General features: G+C 34.1%; 1 protein-coding gene and 1 long non-coding RNA gene across 5 annotated transcripts in view; one reads left to right on the top strand and one right to left on the bottom strand.

Moving 5' to 3' along the window:
- Window positions 1-22,617, top strand: part of LOC135841273 (uncharacterized) — a 282,388-nt gene that overhangs the window by 304 nt on the left and 259,467 nt on the right. The window contains exon 2 of the long non-coding RNA XR_010557871.1: window positions 1,114-1,312. This is a non-coding gene — a long non-coding RNA (uncharacterized LOC135841273). The remainder of the gene's footprint in view (window positions 1-1,113; window positions 1,313-22,617) is intronic.
- LOC135841266 (poly(rC)-binding protein 3-like) overlaps window positions 1-22,617 on the bottom strand; it is a 113,478-nt gene that overhangs the window by 171 nt on the left and 90,690 nt on the right. For 2 of the 4 annotated variants that reach the window (XM_065358148.1, XM_065358147.1), the window contains exons 6-10: window positions 20,007-20,288; window positions 14,378-14,468; window positions 7,873-8,017; window positions 7,660-7,791; window positions 50-957 (exon numbers count right to left, since the gene is read on the bottom strand). In XM_065358148.1, the coding sequence (XP_065214220.1) occupies window positions 633-957; window positions 7,660-7,791; window positions 7,873-8,017; window positions 14,378-14,468; window positions 20,007-20,288 (975 nt within the window). In that variant the 3' untranslated portion in view covers window positions 50-632. Of the gene's footprint in view, window positions 1-49; window positions 958-7,659; window positions 7,792-7,872; window positions 8,018-14,377; window positions 14,469-20,006; window positions 20,289-22,617 lie in introns of those variants that run through there. The other 2 variants (XM_065358149.1, XM_065358150.1) reach the window with 2 other exon arrangements.

Raw genomic sequence — 22,617 nt, 5'->3', positions numbered from 1 at the left:
AAAACGATGAAAATTAAGAGATGTTATTAAAGAAGAACTAGCTAGCGAGTTGTATGTACGAATATATATTTTTTAACTCGTTTTACACATGGATAATAAGAGATATACGACGTAAAAGTATACAATAACTTTCTAAAATTATCACAGTATTTACTAAACTAACGTAATCACAGGTATACGCTATGTAGTATTACAATTTTCCAAATTTCAAAATAATAAACTTACCATTAAAATATAAAAATACCTTCGTCTATCGAATTAGATTCGAATCTTAACTCGAGACGATTTTATAAAATATGTATATTAGGGCATTAATCAGTCGATAATTTTGATGAAATTTACTTTCTTCGATTAGAGTTGCCCATATATAATCTAAATGAACGATGAGTTTTATTGCGAATTTTTTTTTCTTTTAGGTAAAATGAAAAGTGCTATTTTTACATGGCGATGCGATTTGTTTCTTTTGATTTTCGCGTTACATAAATTTACATATAGATACGAAATCAAAAAAAGATATCAGTGAACAAAAGAAAAAAACGTTTTTGTTCGAAAATCTATTAGATATAAAAAAATAAAGTATTATCGTAATTGATTATACTCGTAGACAGCTGAGATGTACTCGTATAGTATTTCTAATATGGTTTGTATTTAGTTCGGTTATGCTTATGCAAGTTGACTTTTTCTTGAACGTTCGAAACGGTTGCTACGTTATTGAAATGTTCAATCCTACATGGACTAATTAAAGGTATACTTTCGATAACTGGCAGGTTTCCATAGGTATATTCTGATATAGGTACGGTAGCGTCAAATGTGTTAGCAGGTTTAACAGGTGACTGAGGTAATTCTGGCAGAGACGTGAAAGGACTAGGAATCTGTGCCAATATGTCTGAAGGCCCTTCCAGCATTCCAGGGCTACAATTGCTTTGCAAAAACAGATTCAACTTCTGCTGCTCCAGACTTTTAACGCATGAAAAAGCCAAATAATAAGGAAATTTGTTAATGTTGTAAAAAAAATAAAAGCATAACGAAAAAAAGAATCGCCAGTTCTTTTTTTTTCATTTAATTTTTATAGTTTATTAATATTTATTCGTATTGTTTTTCATTTTGTTTCAGATCATGGATGCGATGGTGAGTTAAATCGAGAATTTTTCAAATGAGATAAAAAACAACTGACGACTCTATTGCCAATTACATCGATAAGTCTAATAATAAATAACGTAATGCAAGCGTATATACGTCCGTCAAATCATCGTCAAGCGGATAAAAGGACTGTTCTGATTCATGCAGAACTGTGGTTTCTCAAGTTCTAAAGGTATTGGCTATACAATAGTTTATACATATAAAGAGTAGCGGGAACTATATACTCATTATAAGTCCAAACGAACAAGCAAATATTAGTTTATATTTAGGTAATGAAAAAAGTACAATATTGTCCAGTATGGTGAAATCGGATTCGGAGTGTAGGAAAGATAGGTTGTTTGAGGAACTCTCATCATGGTCGATATGATACCATCGTGAAAGAACATTTATCATTGGATTACTTTTTTTTCTAGAAAAATTTGCACGTTTTAAATTTTGCCAAAAGTTGGCATGAAATAATAACAGATTAAGTTTTGAGGTTTTATGAATAAAAAAATAATGATTTAGGCAGGTACATAACTGGGACTTTCAGAATCTTTTAATTGAATGAATTGGAGATGAATACAAAACTAGAAAATTAAATGTACTGATATTTAAAAAAAAAAAAAACAAAAACAGACAAACAAACAAACAAATAGGAAAATTGAAAGAATTTTAACATTTCTCTGAATTTACATAAAAATTGAAAGATTTCTACGAGTACCTACAAAAAAAAAAAAAAATTAGAAAAATGAAATAATTTGTTTTATGACAAGAACCTTGTAATTACCCAATCATTCAATACCGAACAAGTTTCGTAAAAAATTTGAAAAATGCAATTTTTTCCTACCAAAAAAGCAATGTTTAATGGAGATGAAATACTTTTTGAAAACACTTGACGAGATTTTTCGATATTTTGTTGGAAATATCAAACCATTTTAATATATTATTAAAAAACACCTTTTACAATACGAAACTTTAATGAGAATAAATTCTAAATTTCGTATTGTAAAAGGTGTTTTTTAATAATCAAAAATGTGCGAAAAAGGTGAAAACTACACGCGAATCATTTTAATATAGTCCGGCATATGACAATAGGGGTAATTGCACCCCCCACCGATTCTACGGGACGTCCTAAGGAACATTTTAGAGCAAACTTGTCAAAAAAAAGTTGGCCTTACTTACAAAATGGCGGCCATTTTGATTGACAGGTCAGCCGAAATCGCAGATTTTGCCTTTTAACATAGGACTTGCACGAACTTTTTCAAACTTTACAAAGGTAGATCGAAAGATCATGCAAAAATTTATCACCTGTCAAAATTTCAAGTGCTAAAGTGCGTTTTTCGATTTTTGGAGAATTTTTGAAAATCGAATTTAGACCAGAAATGAGGGGAAAAATCAAAATTTCACCAAATTGACCAAGAAAGCTGAAATTTGGGATATACCCTATTTTTAACCTGCCAAATCGATTGGAAACTATTTCAACCCGTTTTGAGCAGTTCTGGAGCTTCCAGCAGATTTTTGAAACTCGAAATTCCCACAAAATTCCATCAAATTGGAGTTGGAAAGCTAAAATTTATTCTAAAAACTAATTTCAATACGCTACGAAGTACTGCAGGTGAATTTCAAGTCGTTTTGGATCCTCCAGCGACTTTTTGAAAATTCCTGCAGCCTCCAGCAGATTTTTGAAACTTTAATTTTTCCCGAAATTTCATCAAATGGAGATGGAAAGCTGAAATTTACTCTACACTCCAATTTTAACACCCCCTGAAGACGACTCCAGGTGGGTTCAAGTAATTTTAGAGCCTCCAACGACTTTTTTGAAAATTACAGGAGCCTCCGCAGATTCTTGAAACTTTAAATTTTCACAAAATTTTATCAAACCAAGATGGAGAGTCGAAATTCATTCGGCAAACTAATTTCAATACGCTACGAAGTTGACTGCTGGTGAATTTCAAGTCGTTTTGGAGCCTCCAGCAACTTTTTGAAAGGTTGTATGACGTTTTTTTGGAAAATTGAAATTTCCTAAGAGTAGCTGGAAGCTTTAAAACCATTTGAAACCACCATGTAGTCTGCGAAGTAAATTTCAGCTTGCCAACTCCATTTTGATACAGTAGACCTCCGATTATCCGACCTAATGGGGAGGGGGGGATAAGGTAGGTCAGATATCAAAAAAGTCGGATAATCCAAAATGGATGTTTTTAGCGTAGAAATGAAGTGCATGAGCTTGAGAAGACAATTTTTCATTCAGAAAATCAAGTTTTGGCTCAAAACAGGAACAAAGAATCGAAAAAATTACGATTAAACAAAAATAATATACTTTTGTACATAAAAGACAATGAAATACTGACTCAAATTATAATTTTTTGAGATAGGTTTGATTGATTTCAAGGAATATAATACCAATAGAATACAAAATGCTGCACACTGCATTATTATTTACACATCAAAATCAAAAATTCGGTTTTTCTTTGGATTATCCGACCTTGGTGGGTCGGATAATGCAAAAAGTAAGTCGGATAAATTTGTACCGGATAACCCGAAAGTCGGATAATTCGGAGTCGGATAATTCGGAGTCTACTGTAAATTTATGTTGGGAAAATTTCAAGTTTCAAAAATCTACGGAAGCTCCTGTAATTTTTAAAAAAGTCGTTGGAGGCTCTAAAATTACTTGAACCCACCTGGCGTCGTCTTCAGAGGGTGTTAAAATTGGAGTGTAGAGTAAATTTCAGCTTTCCATCTCCATTTGATGAAATTTCGTGAAAAATTAAAGTTTCAAAAATCTGCTGGAGGCTGCAGGAATTTTCAAAAAGTCGCTGGAGGATCCAAAACGACTTGAAATTCACCTGCAGTACTTCGTAGCGTATTGAAATTAGTTTTTAGAATAAATTTTAGCTTTCCAACTCCAATTTGATGGAATTTTGTGGGAATTTCGAGTTTCAAAAATCTGCTGGAAGCTCCAGAACTGCTCAAAACGGGTTGAAATAGTTTCCAATCGATTTGGCAGGTTAAAAATAGGGTATATCCCAAATTTCAGTTTTCTAGCTCAATTTGGTAGAATTTTCGATTTTCAAAAATTCTCCAAAAATCGAAAAACGTACTTTAGCACTTGAAATTTTGACAGGTGATAAATTTTTGCATGATCTTTCGATCTACCTTTGTAAAGTTTGAAAAAGTTCGTGCAAGTCCTATGTTAAAAGGCAAAATCTGCGATTTCGGCTGACCTGTCAATCAAAATGGCCGCCATTTTGTAAGTAAGGCCAACTTTTTTTTGGCAAGTTTGCTCTAAAATGTTCCTTAGGATGTCCCCTTTAAGAAAAAAGTTGTCCCGGAGGATCGGTGGGGGGGGGTGCAATTACTCCTATTGTCATATGCCGGACTAATAGGGTTGTGGACGATTCGGATCAAAATTGTCTTGTTTTTATTCGTGATTTGAATTATTTTTTAAACGTGTTTCATAATTTGTGATTCAATTCATTTTTTAGCTGTGATTCGCGATTCAACGAATCACATTCATGAATTATTATTCTACTCCTCGTTCTGTTATTAAAATTTTCGACAATTTTTGAAATTTTTTTTTTATTTTTATGCCCATTTTTCAGTTTTTAATGTTATGTACTTTAAATCTTGCCAAATTTTATTCCAGTTTAATGATCAAATTTGATTGGCGATGTTTCATCGTCCATGCAATTTTTTCATTTTATATTCCTCGAATTCTGAGATGAATATTTTACGAATTTGTGGTCATTTTCAGTCATTCTAATGTAATTTTAGGAAGTAATTAAACGTCGCTTTATGCAATTTTTTCTAAATTTGTCAAAACTTCACCAATTTTTTGATAACTTTATGTAATTTTTCATAATTTTTATGATAATTTGCGCATTTTTGCAATATTTCTCTCAAATTTTAACGTATTTCATCGAATTTCAGTGATTCCCAAAGAACTTTATGACATTTTAGTAAATTTTAATGCAATTTTTGCTATTTTCACTCAATTAATGTAAATTTTTGGTAATTTTCAATTGGTACTTGAGAAGTAAGTAATACTTCCACCAATTTTTATAAATTTTCATTGCAAGTTTTATTCAAATTTCGGGTTTTGACGTTTTTACGTGTTTTTTTAAATATATTGTTTTAATGTCACAGACTCATTTCAATAATATTTTATGCTGTTATTGCGAAGTTTTGCACAATTTCACTGAAACTCTAATCAATTTTTTGGTGAATTTCAAGTGATTTCATGTATGAATTGTGCAGTTTTCTATGATACTTTTTATAATATTTTCATCATGCAATTTTGAAAATATTTGATCATTTTTGATAATTTTTCAAAAATTTTTGATAGGTATTTATGCGAAATCTTACGCAAATTTTGAGACATCTGGTCTTTTTCTAATTTCCTATCAATTATTGATTTATTTTGAGTGATTTTTACACCAATTGAAGAGCTCTATTCCAAAGTGGGTCAAGTCATTTTTTAAAAAAGCATGTATTACGGAGATTTTTACTTCAAAAGTGGGTTAAATCATCGATTTTTCAAAGTAAATTTTCCTACTCGTACAAGCAATTTGTTCTATAGGAAAGGTGCACCGACCTTTGGAAACAGAACAGATTTCAGCATCAAAAATTTTTAACGCATTTTCCTGGGGAAAAATTACTTAACCCACTTTGGAATAGAGCTCTTCAATTTTACTATTTTTTTTCTTATACCTACATTATGTGTAAAATTATTTCTTTCACTTTATTGAACGTCGTGTTCATCAAATAAATTTACTCTTACCTTCTGCTGAAATCGTTTCCAATTTATTTGTTTGTTTTTTTCTCATTTTTTGAATTTTTCAACCTTGATTTTTTTTTCCAAAGTAAAAATGATGCAATTTTCAAAAATTTTTAAAAGGAAGGATGAAATTGGACACATTTAAAAAAATTATAATTCACAAACATGGTTTGAATTTTTCCTCTCGCTTTAGATTCAAAAAATGATTTTCAATGAAAAAGGTAAATTTTGCTCTATTTTACTTCGTTTTTTCAAATTACGAGTACTTATCGATTTTTAATCCAGATCATCATTTTTCTATTCAAATACGTCTTCTTTTTATTGAAATGTATAATGTACCTATTTTGTAACTTCGTCAACCCCCCCCCCCCCGTCCTCCGATGAGAATTACTTGATTCTTTTTTTTCTGGCATTTTCTTCAACTGAATTTCGGCTAAATTTTTCATCACCCGTTTAAACATGATGAATATTTAGATGGAGATTTTCAAAATGAATGATTAAAAAATATGTAATTCAACATTTTACTCTAAACTCGCAAAACTAAAACGTCATAATTTTATTTCATTTTTGAACATTTTTTAAATTTCTTTTATCATAATTTAATTTTTTTGGAAGAGCCCCGAAGTGCGAGAAGCCTTTTTTTTTTAATTTTTTCAGTTTATAAAATTTAATGGGCAAACTTGTGAACATTTTAGGCTGGATTTAGAAAATTTATGTGTTTTATAAGTTTTCATTTCTTTAGCAAAAAGGAGCACTTGAGACGTTGGCTTCTTACCCCGTCCTTTATTCTATCGTTCATTGAAAAAGAACCATTCATATGGGCCATTTTATGTAAAGATAAATCGAAAAAATCCGTGTGCATGCAAATATAGCACAGGTATTATCTCCATGAAGCTCTATCGAAGTGTACATACTCGTATGTGTAGGTAGGTTAGGCACCTTGTACATATACCTAACACCTACCTATACCTTTGGTTGCAAAAGACAGATGCTGTGAAAAGCTAATATATCCTAGTTTCTCATGCATGCTATAAATTTCGCGAGCCCGATAACGTATTCGATTTGCTTCCATTGTGTGCCCGCGAAGTTTATACGTACAGAGATAAGAACTGTTTTATACGATTACGTGATATCACCTCGAAAGTAGCGATTTACCAAGAGAGCTTCGCATTCCCGCCAAGCTGCTTTAAAATACGCTCGAAATTAAATAAACACACAGCATATTACCCATAAAGTAATAATTTTAATTTATCGTCTCGTCGAGGTACGAGTATAGGTAAAAGGTATGGCAGCAGAGGTGCTTTTCCTGCCTTTAATTTTAGCATTAGGTTTTCTTTAGGAGATGAGAGCGGAGGAGGTAATATAACGATGGAATGATTAGGATTATGGAAAGAAATTCTTACGCAATGGAAACCTAGCTGTGTTTTTTAATTTTTTTTTTTTTGATTTGAAAAATTAATTTTGTAAATTAAAGTTATATTTATTTGGAAAATTAATACGAAATTAATTTCTGGCAATTAGAAAAATTATATCGTTAGTAAGTAGTGAGAAGCACTTGGAATTATTAAGGTAATTTTAGTAATTAATTTCTTTTTTTTTAATCACGGTGTGAAATTAGCGACAAATTTTTTTAAGGGCTGTGGCAAGCGTGAGAATTGAATCTTAAGTATATTTAATTGTTTTTAATGTTAAATTTAGTATGATTTATATTTTTAATCCGGTAGTTAATGTGGAATGAGAAAAGTAGGCGTTGAAATGCTCACCTCATGTTAATTAAATATTGAGCAACTGCTACCGATTCGGAATTTCCTGTGATTGTTATCGTTCTATCGACATTTTCATTGCTGTTGCGATCGTCGCAATTCGATATTCTAATTAGAGCTCCGCTTATTTGTCTGAAAATTTTTTACGATTAATTAATATCCGTAGATTTTTTTTTTTTGAAAAATTGTAAAAAAGAACGAGGATAAACCAACCTTATTTCAGCAATTTTATTGCCTCCTTTTCCAATAATGCAACCGATGAGATCATTTCGAACAGTCATTTCGCAGGTTCTTTGCTGCAAACCCGAATTTCTGGAAGAATTATTCTGCAGTTGGCTGGCTGCCAAGGCGGCTATAGCTGTAAATCATAATAATTTTAACCCAATTAATCGACAAATTCGTTAACTCGATGCTGATGATGCGTTCTATAAAGCATATTTCTTGCGATTTATCCGAGCATACGTATTAGCAGGTTCCATTTGCGGGTGCGAAATTCATCTCAGGCATTTAGTTGTCGTGTATTTTTTACTTTTAGTATACTACCTATAGGCTTAGTTTACTCAAGTTTGGAGAATTTCGCTAAATATAGGTACCTACTACGTCGTCGTCCTACGAAAACAATGATGTGCTCGGCTCGTTTCTTAAAAGGGGAGATGTTGAAGTTTTTGACGGATGAGTTTCTAAATGGGCCATGTTAAGCTACTTGAGTTGCAAAAAGGTACAAAGTTTTAGCCAAACTGTTCCATTGAATGAAAGATGGGAAATTTAAAATATATAGGTGCCTACGTTTTTATAGTATAGTATACGACCAACGTGTAAGTATAATGCCAAGTTTTTAAGGATTTTTTTCCCCCTCTTTTCTATCATGTAGATGGGTTTTTTATTGAGCTATTTCGAAGGTAGTTTTCTTTTTATTGCAACAAGTGTTTCATTTAGCGTTGAATGTTTACCTACCTGGTATGTGTGTGTTGGGGAGAGTGGTTTGAATGAGGTGGTTGTTTAAGATTTATATCGAGTTATTCTTTTTTTATAATGATGAAATTTTTCTGTCAGACGTGTTTGGAGAGTGATTTAGAAAAGGGATTTGAATGATTTTTTATAAGTTCAGTGGATCATTATTGTGTGAACAATTGACTAAGTTTTTGGATTGGCGGTTAACTTTTTGATAGAACCGTAATCTTCGTTTTTCAAAAAAATCGTTCTTGAATGAACGATTTTTATTTAACTTAAAAATTAATTTCAACTGCTTTTCCTTTTTCAATTTTCAAGATTGGCGACATGTTCATTGTTCATCGGGAATTTTTTCCAACTAACGCCACGTGTGATACTCAGATTTTCATTTTTTTCGCTCATTTTTCGAACACCCTGTATATAGGTATAGGAGGTATAATAGATCTTTGTTTTAAGCCGGATCATTTTTGTTCACAAATAATTGTTTTCATCAATTTTTGAATAGTTCGCGAACGAATGAATCAGTTTTCAATGATACTTGCAATTTCGCAAGCGAATCGTTCACGAATGACTTGAAAAATTGCGAATCGTTTCGTTGAAGTGATTATTACCAAATTTTTGTTCTTCAACCAACACAAAACCCTATTTCGAAATAAACCCTCAACCGGTATCTCTTGTCCAATCGTTTACCGATGATGCTTTAAATTTTAGTTGATTTTTGAGAGGATCGTTTGCGAGCAAAGAACCTGATTTTTCGAGAATATTACCGATGATCAAATCTTTCAAACAAATGGTTCGGAATAGTTGAAACATTTTTCTGTGAAATTATTTTTGAACGATTTGCATGATCTAAAATTATCAAACCCGTAGAATTTAAGATTAAAAAAAATTCTTGAACGGTTCATTCGCGAACGATGTAATTCATTTTTGAAGAACTCGTATCTTTTCAGAATATGTCAAAGTGAATTGGAAAAATTCAGTCCTAATCAATTATTTTTAATATTTTTGTTTAAAATGACAAAGTAGGTATAAGGTACGACTCAAATTCCCCCTTCCCTCTATTTCTCAAATACAATGAAACTTCATGTTGAAATTGGGAAGCATAGTAATGAAAATTTTGGCTATTAAAAGAGCAAAAAATTGTCTAAATGAGCGTTTTTTTGTTACTAAAATTGAACAAAAGCCATTTATGTATGTATAATTTCTTACTGAAGATATAAATAATTCCTTAGATTTTGAAAATACATACAGGAGAAGAGTTTGACATGTTCAATTGAATTTTTGGCCGGAAAATGTGAGTCGTTTCGATTGATTCTTCAATTTTTGCCAAATTTTCAAAAATTTATATTTTCAAAATTGAAAACGATCATTTCTTTATTAAATTGGATCTGCATTCTGCAACCATCAGGAAACTTTTGAATTTTTTCTCGAATTAGTTTCGGGATTCTGCCAAAAATTGGTATGGAAAATGAGGATTGCTAAAAATTTTATCTCTAACATACTTTAGAGGGATCGAAATAAAAAAGCTCGACTCTGGATGTAATTTTTGGATCAATTTCAAATAAAAATGATCAAGTTGGCTGGTTCCTAAACTTCCTATTGAACAAGAAAATTTTTCCTTTCGATAAGGTCTACTCGATATGACCATTTCCAATATTTTCTTTCTTTCAAAAAATTCAAATCACAGGCTACTTCTCAAGAAATTTTTACGACGGAGGAAAAAACATTATTTCTTTTTTTGATTTTTTTTTCAGCACAAAGTGAATTTTGGGAATGAACATAATATTATTCTACAAACATTCAGAAGCAAAATTTTGTGTTTCCAAAATCAATTTTCAAATTGAGCATTATTTTTTTCCTGTAAAATGTACGAAAATCTGATATTCAACTCCTAACATATTTCGAATATGTTTTTCATTTTCAAATTTCCCTATGAATGCTCGAAAATTTTATTTATTCATCTTTCTATAGACTGTGATGGTGCTCAAATCGAACCCTTTCTAGAGATTTCTAGTTGAGCATCTTTAAAGTGATGTTTGGCACTTTTAAAGTTTCAAAAGATGAATTATTATGATGAAACAGGAATTTTTGAGGTAAATAAGTAAGTATTGCTTGCAAAATGAACTTTTCAATTTGACAATTTTTTTTTTTACTTGGCTTTTTTGAAACTTGATATTGATAGTTGAGAAATCTCTTTCAAAATATTAGATGCAAATTCGCTGAAATAGCGAATTTTTTGGTCAAGTGATTCAAAATGATGAGTGAAAATCAAACTACTGTCAGCTATTCTGCTGCAGTGATCCATTTCGAAACTTTGAGGGGAAAAATCAGAAAATTTAAAAAGATGTTTTTGGAAATTTTTTTCGAGTGATTGAGGTGTTTGTTGGAGTTTTTAAAAATGAAAAACTAAATTTATAAATTTGATTCAGTATCTATATTTTGTAGAAGACCTTCTCTTTCTTTCAGGAAAAGGAAAACGAGTAATTTTCAAAATTGAAATGGTTCTATTTTTTCTGAGTTCAACATAATAGGTACTTGGAAATTGTCGTGGATGAACTAAATTCACTATAGTTGACCAAATTTCGTATTTTAGAAAATTACTTTACTTATTGACACATCAACAAAATCACATTTTGATAAGTCCATCTGAATTCAGCTGATTCATGATTTTTCAGAGGCTTAAAAATCAATTTTAAAAATATGTGTAGAAAATTGAGGCATCATTGAAATCTTCAACGTCCTTACAGTTTATTGTTTTCTGTCTTCCTTCCTTTTTTCTCCCCCTCCCCATCGCTTCAATTCTTTCACGCCTTCGCTAATGATGCTACAGGAAAATTTGATTCGTTTTGGATATTCAGCAGTTCATTAAATTGGTTTCTGAAATTTTGTTTTATGTTATGGCTTACGTATCATGAATTTTTTATGGTGGAGGGGGCTGAAAATTGTAGGAGAAAGTATGAGACGGTCTAAATTTTCAATTAGCGATTTTTTTTTTTTTGCAAAACTGTCAAGCTTTTAGTCGGGGGCTCGCATAAGGATCACCTGCACCCCCTGCCGATCCTCCGGGGCAACTTTGGTGTAAATTTCGGGTTTCCATCTCCGTTTCAAGTTTCAAAAATCTACTGGAGGCTCCAGTAATTTTCAAAAAGTTGCTGGAGGCTCCGAAACGACTTGAAATTCACCTGCAGTCGACTTTTTAGCGTATTGAAATTAGTTTGCAGAATGAATTTCGGCTTTCCATCTCCGTTTGATGAAATTTTGTGGGAATCTCGAGTTTCAAAAATTTGCTGGAGGCTCCAGAACTGCTCAAAACGGGTTGAAACAGTTTCCAATCGATTTGACATTCCGAAAATGGGGTATATTCCAAATTTCAGCTTTCTCGGTCAATTTGTTAAAATTTTGATTTTTTCCCTCATTTTTGGCCTAAATTTGATTTTCAAAAATTCACCAAAAATCGAAAAAGGCACTTTAGCACTTGAAATTTTGACAGGTGATGAATTTTTGCCTGATCTTTCAATCTACGCTTGTACAATTTGAAAAATTTCGTGCCAGTCCTATGTTGGAACGCAAAATCTGCGATTTCGGCTGACCTGTCAATCAAGTAGGACCACTTTTTTTTTAGGACAAGGGCTAGAAATGTTCAGTAGGACTCCCCCTTTAAGAAAAAAGTTGCCCCGGAGGATTGGCAGGGGGTTGCAAGTGATCCTTATGCGGGCCCCCAGACTATTTGATTGTTAATATCTAAAAAGCGATGCTTGAAATAAATTTGTTTGCTGGGTTTCGAAAAGATCCAGTTGAAAAATGAAAATTCAAAAATTGAACTTTCACCACATTTTTATGATAAGTAGGTACAAAAGTCGAAAATTACCATACTTAAAAAAAATCTTCAAAAATAACCAAGAAGACCCTGTTTTGCTCGTTTTGTAACAAACCAATTTTCAAAATGTAATCTTTTCTACCTGTTGGGGGGGGGCATCGATTCTCCAAATTCTGATCCAAAAAAAAAAATAAAAAGTGGCAGTGAACTCGAATATTTACCTACTTATTTTTTGCATATACGTTCCTTCAATGTCCCTTCACCCCCTCCTGATTTTGAAAAAAAAATTCAAAATGTTCGCTCACTTTTTTCAAAATTGTAAAATGGTAAGACTCGTGAAAAAATTTATTGAAATCGATGAACCTGGCGGCTTTATTTTTGATTTGAGTGGGTATTTTATGGAAAAAGTCTATCTACGCGGGGCATCTCAAAAGTAAGTTTCGTCATTTTTTTTCTCGGGAACTACTGGACCAAACTGGATGAAATTTTGGGGATATCTAAGTTTTGAGTTGCTGGTTACACTGTAATTTTTTCAAGTCTGTATGTTGGAGTGATCGCGTGCAATTGGTTCTCAAACATGAGGTACGCTTTTAAACCCATGTTGGCTCAAAGTACCCTTAAGAGATACGTTATCCAAGGTCTACCGACAAAAATTTGGTTCAAATTCACGAGGAAATGCGTCTAATGTGTAGACCTAACATTGTGAATGGCCAAATGACGCGTTTATGGAGGAAATCTTTGGTAGAATTGTCACAATGAACCTACGCTTCAGAAAATTCGTCATTTGTCGTGAAAAGGCCGCCTCAACGACAATCTCATGTCATTTGACAACACTCAAGGCATACGCGATGCGCTCGAGGAAAATTTCTTTCATCAACGCACCATTTGGACATTCACGACGTTAGGTATATAGACTAGACACATTTCCACGTGAATTTGAACCAAATTTTTGCCGGTAGACGTTGGATAACGTATCTCGTAAGGGTACTTTGAGCCAACATGGGTTTAAAAGCGTACCTCATGTTTGAGAACCAATTGCACGCGATCACTCCAACATACAGACTTGAAAAAATTACAGTGTAACCAGCAACTCAAAACTTAGATATCCCCAAAATTTCATCCAGTTTGGTCCAGTAGTTCCCGAGAAAAAAAATGACGAAACTTACTTTTGAGATGCCCCTCGTATTATTATGCCCCATTAGGTACGATATTATTTCATCATTCATCAGACCCGCAACATGACTTTGGCTTCAGATGTGAAATAAATTGCCTATGTGTGTATTTCGCAGAAATCATATCTCCAGGGAATAGTTAGGTGGGCTACATCAACATGTAAATGTAATTGTATTAAAAAAATCAATTCACCGTGCAATTTCGCTTCCTTATTAAAATGGAATTTTCCCGGCTCGAGGAAGAAAGAAGAAGAAAAAACCACCTCCATATGAGTAAAATGATCGTCGTACATACATTTTTAAGTAGGCCATCGATCGTGTATCTCTATAATGCTGTATACATATACCCTGCTCTCACCCTTTCTTCTCGTATACTATACAATGTTTACACCATATAAGACGATTTAATAAAATTACTCCCCGGAGTATATACACGAGAGAAGATAAAAGATAATACGTTTATATCTGGCGAATTAGTAAGCTTTATAAGGAAACAAAAAAAAAAAAAACACGACGAAAAAAAATTAATTCAACGTTTTCTTTCTTGTTCTTTTTTTTTCACCTAGATTGTATGTACCTAGTAGGTTAGCTCATTTTTGTTATGTTTTTCGAACAACGAAATAACTAAATGGGAAATTAATTTACGAGCGAAGCCGAATTAGCACAGTGCCTAGATCTCCAACTATAGTACATGTTAGGCAGAAGTTGTACGAGTAGCTTGTTTGGCAGAGGGGGGCGAGGGGGGTGTCGAGTTGAACGGGTAAAAGATAAAATTTACCTGCCGGATTAAAGGAAGCTGCAGCCGCCGGTGAAAATCCACTTATACTTAGAGCTGCTAAATTTGCTAAAGGGTTGCCAAGCTTACCGATCTGTAATATTAAACGAATAATGAAAATTCAATCGTATAATTTCATCTATTTTTTCATCCCTCCTCTACTCTTCTTCATTTTCAGTTTCGTTAAAGTGCTAGCTTATCGTATACGTAGCTGTATGCTTAAGTATACTTATTATAATAATACATATGTAGGTATACGTATAGTATGGTGTTAGACTATTTGGCTGGGTGGGTCGATTGCGCGAATAGTTCATCGTCAGCATCATCGTCTCGCTGCTAAAACGTGTAACTACGATACTTTTTCACGAGAATACTTTCTCGACCCGACTAAACACCTGGTATACGATGCTGGGGTAAATGGCCCAACGAGGGAGAGGGGATGTTTAAAGGCTCGCAAATAAATTCGGCAATTCATTTTCGCAGCCTCGCCGCGTACGTAGCCATAGCCGAGTCGTAGGTATTTAAATTTTCAACAGGTGTTTATTTCGTAGAAGAGGGGAGGGGGTGTACGCGGGGGACAGAAGTGAGAAAAAATATTAACGACTGACGTGTTCCCAGGCAGCAGGCTTGATGGGTGAAAGATGCCGAGTGAGAAGAAAAGAGGCAGAAAAAAGTTAAATATTTCTCGATAACGTTGAGCGCGCGGTGGCGAAATTAAGATTGATGATGGGCTCGTGTAGTAGATGCGAACAGGCGGTTAAGAAAAAAATTGCAACGAGAGTTAATTCGAGGCGCGTGTACGAGTTGGAGAAGAGGAAAAAAACAACAACACGGAGGAGTAAAAGAGGCGAAAGAAAACAACGCGAAAACTTAATGTTTTAATAGACGTGGGTTGATTACTAGCTATAGAGACGCGGTTGACTTGAAAAAAAATAACGAGGGTGTGGTGGGGACAGGGAGGTCTTAAGCTTGGAGAGAAAAAAAATTGCTTACTCGTTGGTTAAATGACGTATGTAAGTGTAAGGTAGCTTCGTTAGAAAATAGGAGTTAAGGATAGGAAGGTGGTGGAGTGGAGGAGTGTAATGGTGGAATTTACTCACAGTGCGTATTGCAGTATGTGGTTAAAGTGTACTCGTAATATGAGAAGGTGAATTAAGCGTTTTGAGTAGTAGGGCCAGAAGAAGAAGTGTATGTTTATGGGTGCAATTAATGGGTTATTTTTTTTTAAATGGTCAATTGCTGTACAGGTACGAATATATGGTTATTGTAAGAGGGTTTTTATTAGGGTTTTTGGATTCTTGCCTGTCGTTAGTAGTATTTTTTTGATGGGGAGAGAGATGTTGGAATTTTTGACGTGGGTTATCAATTTGATTAGTTTGAAATGGTTATGTTTTGGGGTCAGGGAATGTGGAGAAAAATGAAAGAAGTAACGATTTTTTACGAAGGTTTTATTTTACTCGCTAGTGACGTAAACGTTTTAGATTTTTAGCAAATTTTTATTTTCCTTTTTTGAAAAATCAAAATTTTATCGGAGAGTAGAAGACTGAAATTTGTTCTCAAATCGATTAGTTGCATTTTCAGGCACTATTGTGGTCTCCAGGTGGTTTTTGGATTTTTGAATTTCCAAAAAATCTCATATTAAAGTCAAGTACTCGAGTAAAATTCGACGCTCACAAACTCAGATAAACTTTTTTATGCCCCCTTCCTCTCTTATAAGTTTAATTTAGGAGCTTTTCTTAATCTGATCCTTCCACTGGCTCCGATCCACATACTTAATGAATGGTGGAAATGCAAAGGAACTCGTTTTTACCCTCTCCTGTAAAAAAACGGTTTTGGCACTTAGCACACTTTGCATTTCCACCATTCAATTTCTTCGATGATAATTTTTGAAAGAATATGTGTTCAAGTCGAAAGTGGTCGGTTTCTTGTACCTTATAGTCCGGCATATGACAATAAGAGTAATTGCACCCCCTCGCCGATCCTCGGGCAACTTTTTTCTGAAAGGGGACATCCTAAGGAACATTTTAAAGCAAACTTGCCAAAAAAAAAGTTGGCCTTACTTACAAAATGGCGGCCATTTTGATTGACAGGTCAGCCGAAATCGCAGATTTTGCATTTTAACATAGGACTTGCACAAACTTTTTCAAACTTTACAAAGTTAGATCGAAAGATCATGCAAAAATCCATCACCTGTCAACATTTCAAGTGTTAAAGTGGGTTTTTCGATTTTTGGTGAATTTTTGAAAATCGAATTTAGACCAAAAATGAGGAGAAAAATCAAAATTTCACCAAATTGACCAAGAAAGCTGAAATTTGGGATATACCCTATTTTCGACATGCCAAATCAATTGGAAACGGTTTCAGCCCGTTTTGAGCAGTTCTGGAGCCTCCAGCAGATTTTTGAAACTCGAAATTCCCACAAAATTCCATCAAATTGGAGTTGTAAAGCTAAAATTTATTCTAAAAACTAATTTCAATACGCTACGAAGTACTGCAGGTGAATTTCAAGTCGTTTTGGATCCTCCAGCGACTTTTTGAAAATTCCTGAAGCCTCCAGCAGATTTTTGAAACTTTAAATTTTCACAAAATTTCATCAAATGGCGATGGAAAGCTGAAATTTACTCTACACTCCAATTTCAACACCCTCTGAAGACGACTTCTGGTGGATTTCACGTCATTTTAGAGCCTCCAACGACTTTTTTGAAAATTACTGGAGCATCTAGTAGATTTTTGAAACTTGAAATTTTCCCAAAATTTCATCAAACTAAGATGGAGAGTCGAAATTCATTCTGCAAACTAATTTCAATACGCTACGAAGTTGACTGCTGGTGAATTTCAAGTCGTTTTGGCGCCTCCAGCGACTTTTTGAAAAGTTGTATGACGTTTTTTTGGAAAATTAAAATTTCCTAAAAGTAGCTGGAAGCTTCAAAACCATTTGAAACCACCGTGTAGTCTGCGAAGTAAATTTCAGTTGGCCAACTCCATTTGATAAATTAATGTTGGTGAAATTTCAAGTTTTAAAAATCTACTGGAGGCTCCAGTAATTTTCAAAAAAGTCGCTGGAGGCCCTGAAATGACTTGAACCCACCTGAAGTCGTCTTCAGAGGGTGTAAAGTTGGAGTGTAGAGTAAATTTCAGCTTTCCATCTCCATTTGATGAAATTTTGTGAAAATTTAAATTTTCGAAAATCTGCTGGAGGCTCCAGTAATTTTCAAAAAGTCGCTGGAGGATCCAAAACGACTTGAAATTCACCTGCAGTACTTCGTAGCGTATTGAAATTAGTTTTTAGAATAAATTTTAGCTTTACAACTCCAATTTGATGGAATTTTGTGGGAATTTCGAGTTTCAAAAATCTGCTGGAGGCTCCAGAACTGCTCAAAACGGGCTGAAACCGTTTCCAATTGATTTGGCATGTCGAAAATAGGGTATATCCCAAATTTCAGCTTTCTTGGTCAATTTGGTGAAATTTTGATTTTTCCCCTCATTTTTGGTCTAAATTCGATTTTCAAAAATTCACCAAAAATCGAAAAACCCACTTTAACACTTGAAATGTTGACAGGTGATGAATTTTTGCATGATCTTTCGATCTACCTCTGTAAAGTTTGAAAAAGTTTGTGCAAGTCCTACGTTAAAACGCAAAATCTGCGATTTCGGCTGACCTGTCAATCAAAATGGCCGCCATTTTGTAAGTAAGGCCAACTTTATTTTTGGCAAGTTTGCTTTAAAATGTTCCTTAGGATGTCCCCTTTCAGAAAAAAGTTGTCCCGGAGGATCTGCGAGGGGGTGCAATTACTCCTATTGTCATATGCCGGACTATTAGTTTTTGCCTTCCCATCAATCGATCGTGGTTTCGAGCCGTTACAGGGCCTCTTGCTGATTTCCGAATTTTATTTAATTAATTTTTTTTAAATTCATCCCTAAAAAAAGTCGATATGATTGGAAAAAAATTGAAATTTTTAATTATGCTAAAATTGTTATAAATATGTATAAGGTTGAGTATGCTTTGTTTTCAGTTGGTACTTCGTCTAAACGTAAATTTCAGCCCGAAAGGTTACCTGAAAGGGCAATCAGAGATTCCCAAAATTACGTAATATAATTTATTCTACTGAAGAGTTGAGAAATTTTTAGCAAAAATTGTGATTTTTTTCACTTAGAAGTGTTAAAGTTGTGCTAGAAAGCTGAAAATGCCACCAACGAGTTTTTGAATTTGTATATTGGACCAATTTGCTGTCGGTAGTTTCGAAATTCAAGGACACAGGCTTCTCACCCCTCTTGACCAGTTCACTTTTTTGGAAATCAATCGAATGGGCTACAACAACAGTTGAGCCGAGTATTTAATTAATGGATTTTGTTTATCTGAAGTTGTTTTTTGTGGAATTTATACATTGAAAGCTGAAAAATCTTATGATCAGCCAAAGACTTCAGAATGATTTGAGACGGTCCATGAATGATACCCATTTTTAATTTTCTTCGCCAATTTAACGAAATTTTGATTTTTTTCAAAATAAATAAGCCATGTTTGAATTTCCAAAAAAAAAATTGAAAATTATAATTTCGTCAGTAAAATTTTACCTGCAATGGTAAATTTTTGGGTAAGTACTGTTACCTACTCTTAAGTATGATTTTTCTTTGTTCATTCAAAAAATTTCCCTCTTGATTGCGATAAGATGAATAATGAAGACTGAAATCCTTTTGCATTAGTTTGCTCAGTTCTTTTCTGCCGAATTTGTTTTGCTATCCCTTCTTCCATATACCTAAGTGAAAACAGGAGCATCCGGCCATGACTTCAATAATGAAATTAAACCCCGAAAAAATTTTAAATGAAAAAAAGAAGTGAAATAATTTTCAAAATTGACGATAGGTTAGTTCGTTGTGTAATTTTGTGATAGATAAAATTTTTCCAACCTAATTGGCTCTTCTTTGATTTATCAAATGAGCAATTAGACTTCTCGTTTAACATCGTAATGCAATATATCGTGTGTTCTTTTTTTCAATGTAATGAATGAGAAATAATTGAGATGCAGGTTTCATTCATCGTTAGGCAGCGTTTCGACTCATCTACTTATTGTTCTCTTTTGTTGAGAAACGTTTCCATTATCTAAGTATATTCTCTTTTCATCTTCTCCTCCGGTGAAAAAGGTTTCATACGTGTATTTTTTCATTTTTTTTTTCGGATCGTGAAAGAAAAATTGAACGTATTTTTAGCGAATGTGACGCAGAAAGGGACAGAAAAATTTTCAGAGCTTTTTGATTTTTTCGTCTGAATTTTATTTTTTTTTTTAAGTAAATTTTAGCGTGCTGAAATGTCAAAAATGCGGAAGAACATTTTCGAACGGATCGAATTTAATTTGCTAGTAAGAGTTGAACAGAACCGACAAAAAAAATCGTTAAAAATTTATGGTTTTACTCCGAGTTATTAACGTGATACCGATAAGAGGTGGCATTTGGCAATCTAAAGTATGAGAACCCCCCGTTAGAGAAGCGACACTTGAAGAGGATGGCAATAATTTGCGAAGTATACTGCAGCAGACGAGGATAGGTGGCAACAAAAAGGTACGAGTAGATATAAATGGGTATTACGGTGAGAGGTGAGTGGAGATTCGGTCAAGAGAGGCGAACATTGTGAACTTACTTCAGGCATAGCAGGTGGGAGTGGATGCGGGATTGCAGCCGGTAATTGTCCGTTCTTGATTATAGGATCGTATACTGCGATAGGAGTAACGCCATTTATGGAAGGCACAACTAGCGAGTAAGGTCCCTGGGACCCACACCCTGGTACCGAAACAATGGTACTTACATCGGCCGGACTGGTGGTGATTCCTGGAAGCGGGTAGGCTTGATTGCCGGTCAGTATTACCGGTGTGCCGAGGTGAGGCTTCGGTCTGTATGGAATGTTTGGTCCTTTTGGCGGTGACTGTAAAATAATAAAGTAGACGATGAGTTAGAATTATTTGAATTGAAGCGTGGTAATCATTCAATTATGTAGCTCTAAAGTGAATCGTGAAACAAAATTATAACGGAGAATTTTGACCAAATTCGATGAGATCTTCATTTTGAGTCGGAATTCGGAAGTCGCCGAGAAGAAATGTTGGCCCCTGAGTTGCCCATGGAGGAGAGATAAGATTCCTCAAAGAGGTGGAATTTTCTAAAAAATCGTGAAGTTTTCACTCAATTAGGGTATCTAACAAGAAGTGAAAGTAGTGATTTTGAAAATGGGTACTGAAAGTATTGAAAAAGTAGTGAATTTTGTCAGAAATGCGGTGAAAAAATGAAAAAGTTCATGAATGCGTTCATTTGTATGTTTTTTTTTAAAATTTTGATTGAAATTAAAAAATACTTTATAATACAAATTTTCTTCCAATTTCCCGTTTTTTAGAAATTTTTCTGTGAAGAAGAATGTCATTTTGTTAATTTTGTGTGGGGGGGGATTGAGTGGAGAGCTTTCTGAAAGTTTGGTTGAAAAAAGGTAGTGATTTTTTCCAAAAAAAAAACCCTCCGTTAGATACTATGATCAACTCATGGTAATTTTCAATTATAGGAGGGTGGAGGGTCAATTTGACAAATTTTATGACACTTTCTGCAGTTTTGTCGAATCATCATTCAAATTTTGATAATTTCCGATTGATTCTGGGTATTTTTCAATAATCTAAGCACTTGAGCAGTCTCTGCAAAATTTTACCCAAATGAGACGTTTTCTCAAATTTTGGTCGTTTTCTGATGGTTCATCAATTTTTGATATTATTGAGTGATTTTCTTCATCAATTTTACAATTTTTATGATACTTTCTTTTAGTCCAGGAAAATTAGATGAAAAAAAAAGGGTCATTGGGAAAAGTGAGGTAGAAAGCTGAATTTTGGTATACTGGTCCATTTTTTTGTGCTGAACACGAATCCGATGAGTCCCCGGTCGTCCCTGGTGAGCGTTCTCCCCTATTGTGAATCTAAGCCCCCCAAAACCAGTTTTTTGCAATTTTCTCCCCCGCATTGCATTTTAGCGAAAAGTATGTGGTTAGATAAAAGAATCTACGTCAAATTTCCGATCTAATGATATATCAACTTTCCTTCTACCCCCAAGGGGGTGGAGCAGGAACCATTCAAATGTGAGGGGTTTTCTAAAAAACACAAAAGGGCTATCGGCGCATAAGAGGGGTGAAATGTGCCCCGAGAGCGTTCGGGTTGATATCAGCATTGAAATTGGGTACCATCGAGAAACTACCCCGTGAAACAGATCCACACCACCTCGCGGAACCCCCCTTTTTTGAAATTTCAGTAACACTTTTCTCAGCCCCATTTCAACCGGTTTCGAAAATTTTTCTGGAGGTTATGTATATTCTTGATAGGTATCCCCACAACAATTTTCAACCCCCTCCCCTCATATTTACCCCTCAAAATGGCGTTTTTTTCATTTTTTTATGCCTATTATCAATCAAGATTTCGAAGTACAATTTTGTAAACACGTTTTTTGGATGTATTTTTGGCCCCCAAACATCATATACTATATTAGAAATTTTTGCTTTGGTGCGCCGTGGTGAAAACTTGGAATAATGTATCGTAGGGGGGGGGGGGGTGGGGGGTGAAATGGCAATTTTGAAAAAAATGACTATCAATGAGTAGGGTATCGTTTTCATATGATTCGATACCGCTGAGCACGAATATGACCTCAGATTTTCTGCAACACTCACCTACCCCTCTCCAGAGCCCCTCAGCCCCCCTCAATTTTCACGATTTTCGAAATATTGTTATTTTGATGACATTGGTGTCGTTTTCATATGATTCGATACCGCTGAGCACGAATATGACCTCAGATTTTCTGCTACACTAACCTACCCCTCTCCAGAGCCCCTCAGCCCCCCCTCAATTTTCACGATTTTCGAAGTAAAAGTTATTTTGATGATGTTGGTTTCATTGCTATTGGAAAATTACATAAGTTCATTGTTATTGTACATAAAATTTCTCGTAGAATGCTAAAGCACAGGGCTTAGATCCACAATAGGGGAGAACGCTCACCAGGGACGACCGGCGACTCATCGGATTCGTGTTCAGCACAAAAAAATGGACCAGTATACCAAAATTCAGCTTTCTACCTCACTTTTCCCAATGGAATGCTATTTTTCTTGGACTATTTATGAATATTCATTTTTGGCTCTTTATTGAACGTTGAGATCGTCAGAATTTTTATTTTATTGGCCTTCGAGTTCTTCGACTATTATTACATAGGTATTTCATATCAGTACTAATATTCAT

This window comes from Planococcus citri, chromosome 3 (genome assembly GCF_950023065.1).
Source record: "Planococcus citri chromosome 3, ihPlaCitr1.1, whole genome shotgun sequence".
NCBI classification, from domain to species: Eukaryota; Metazoa; Arthropoda; class Insecta; order Hemiptera; family Pseudococcidae; genus Planococcus; species Planococcus citri.
The sequence above is the reverse complement of the archived record's forward strand: the minus strand, read 5'-3'. Positions and strand labels throughout refer to the sequence as shown.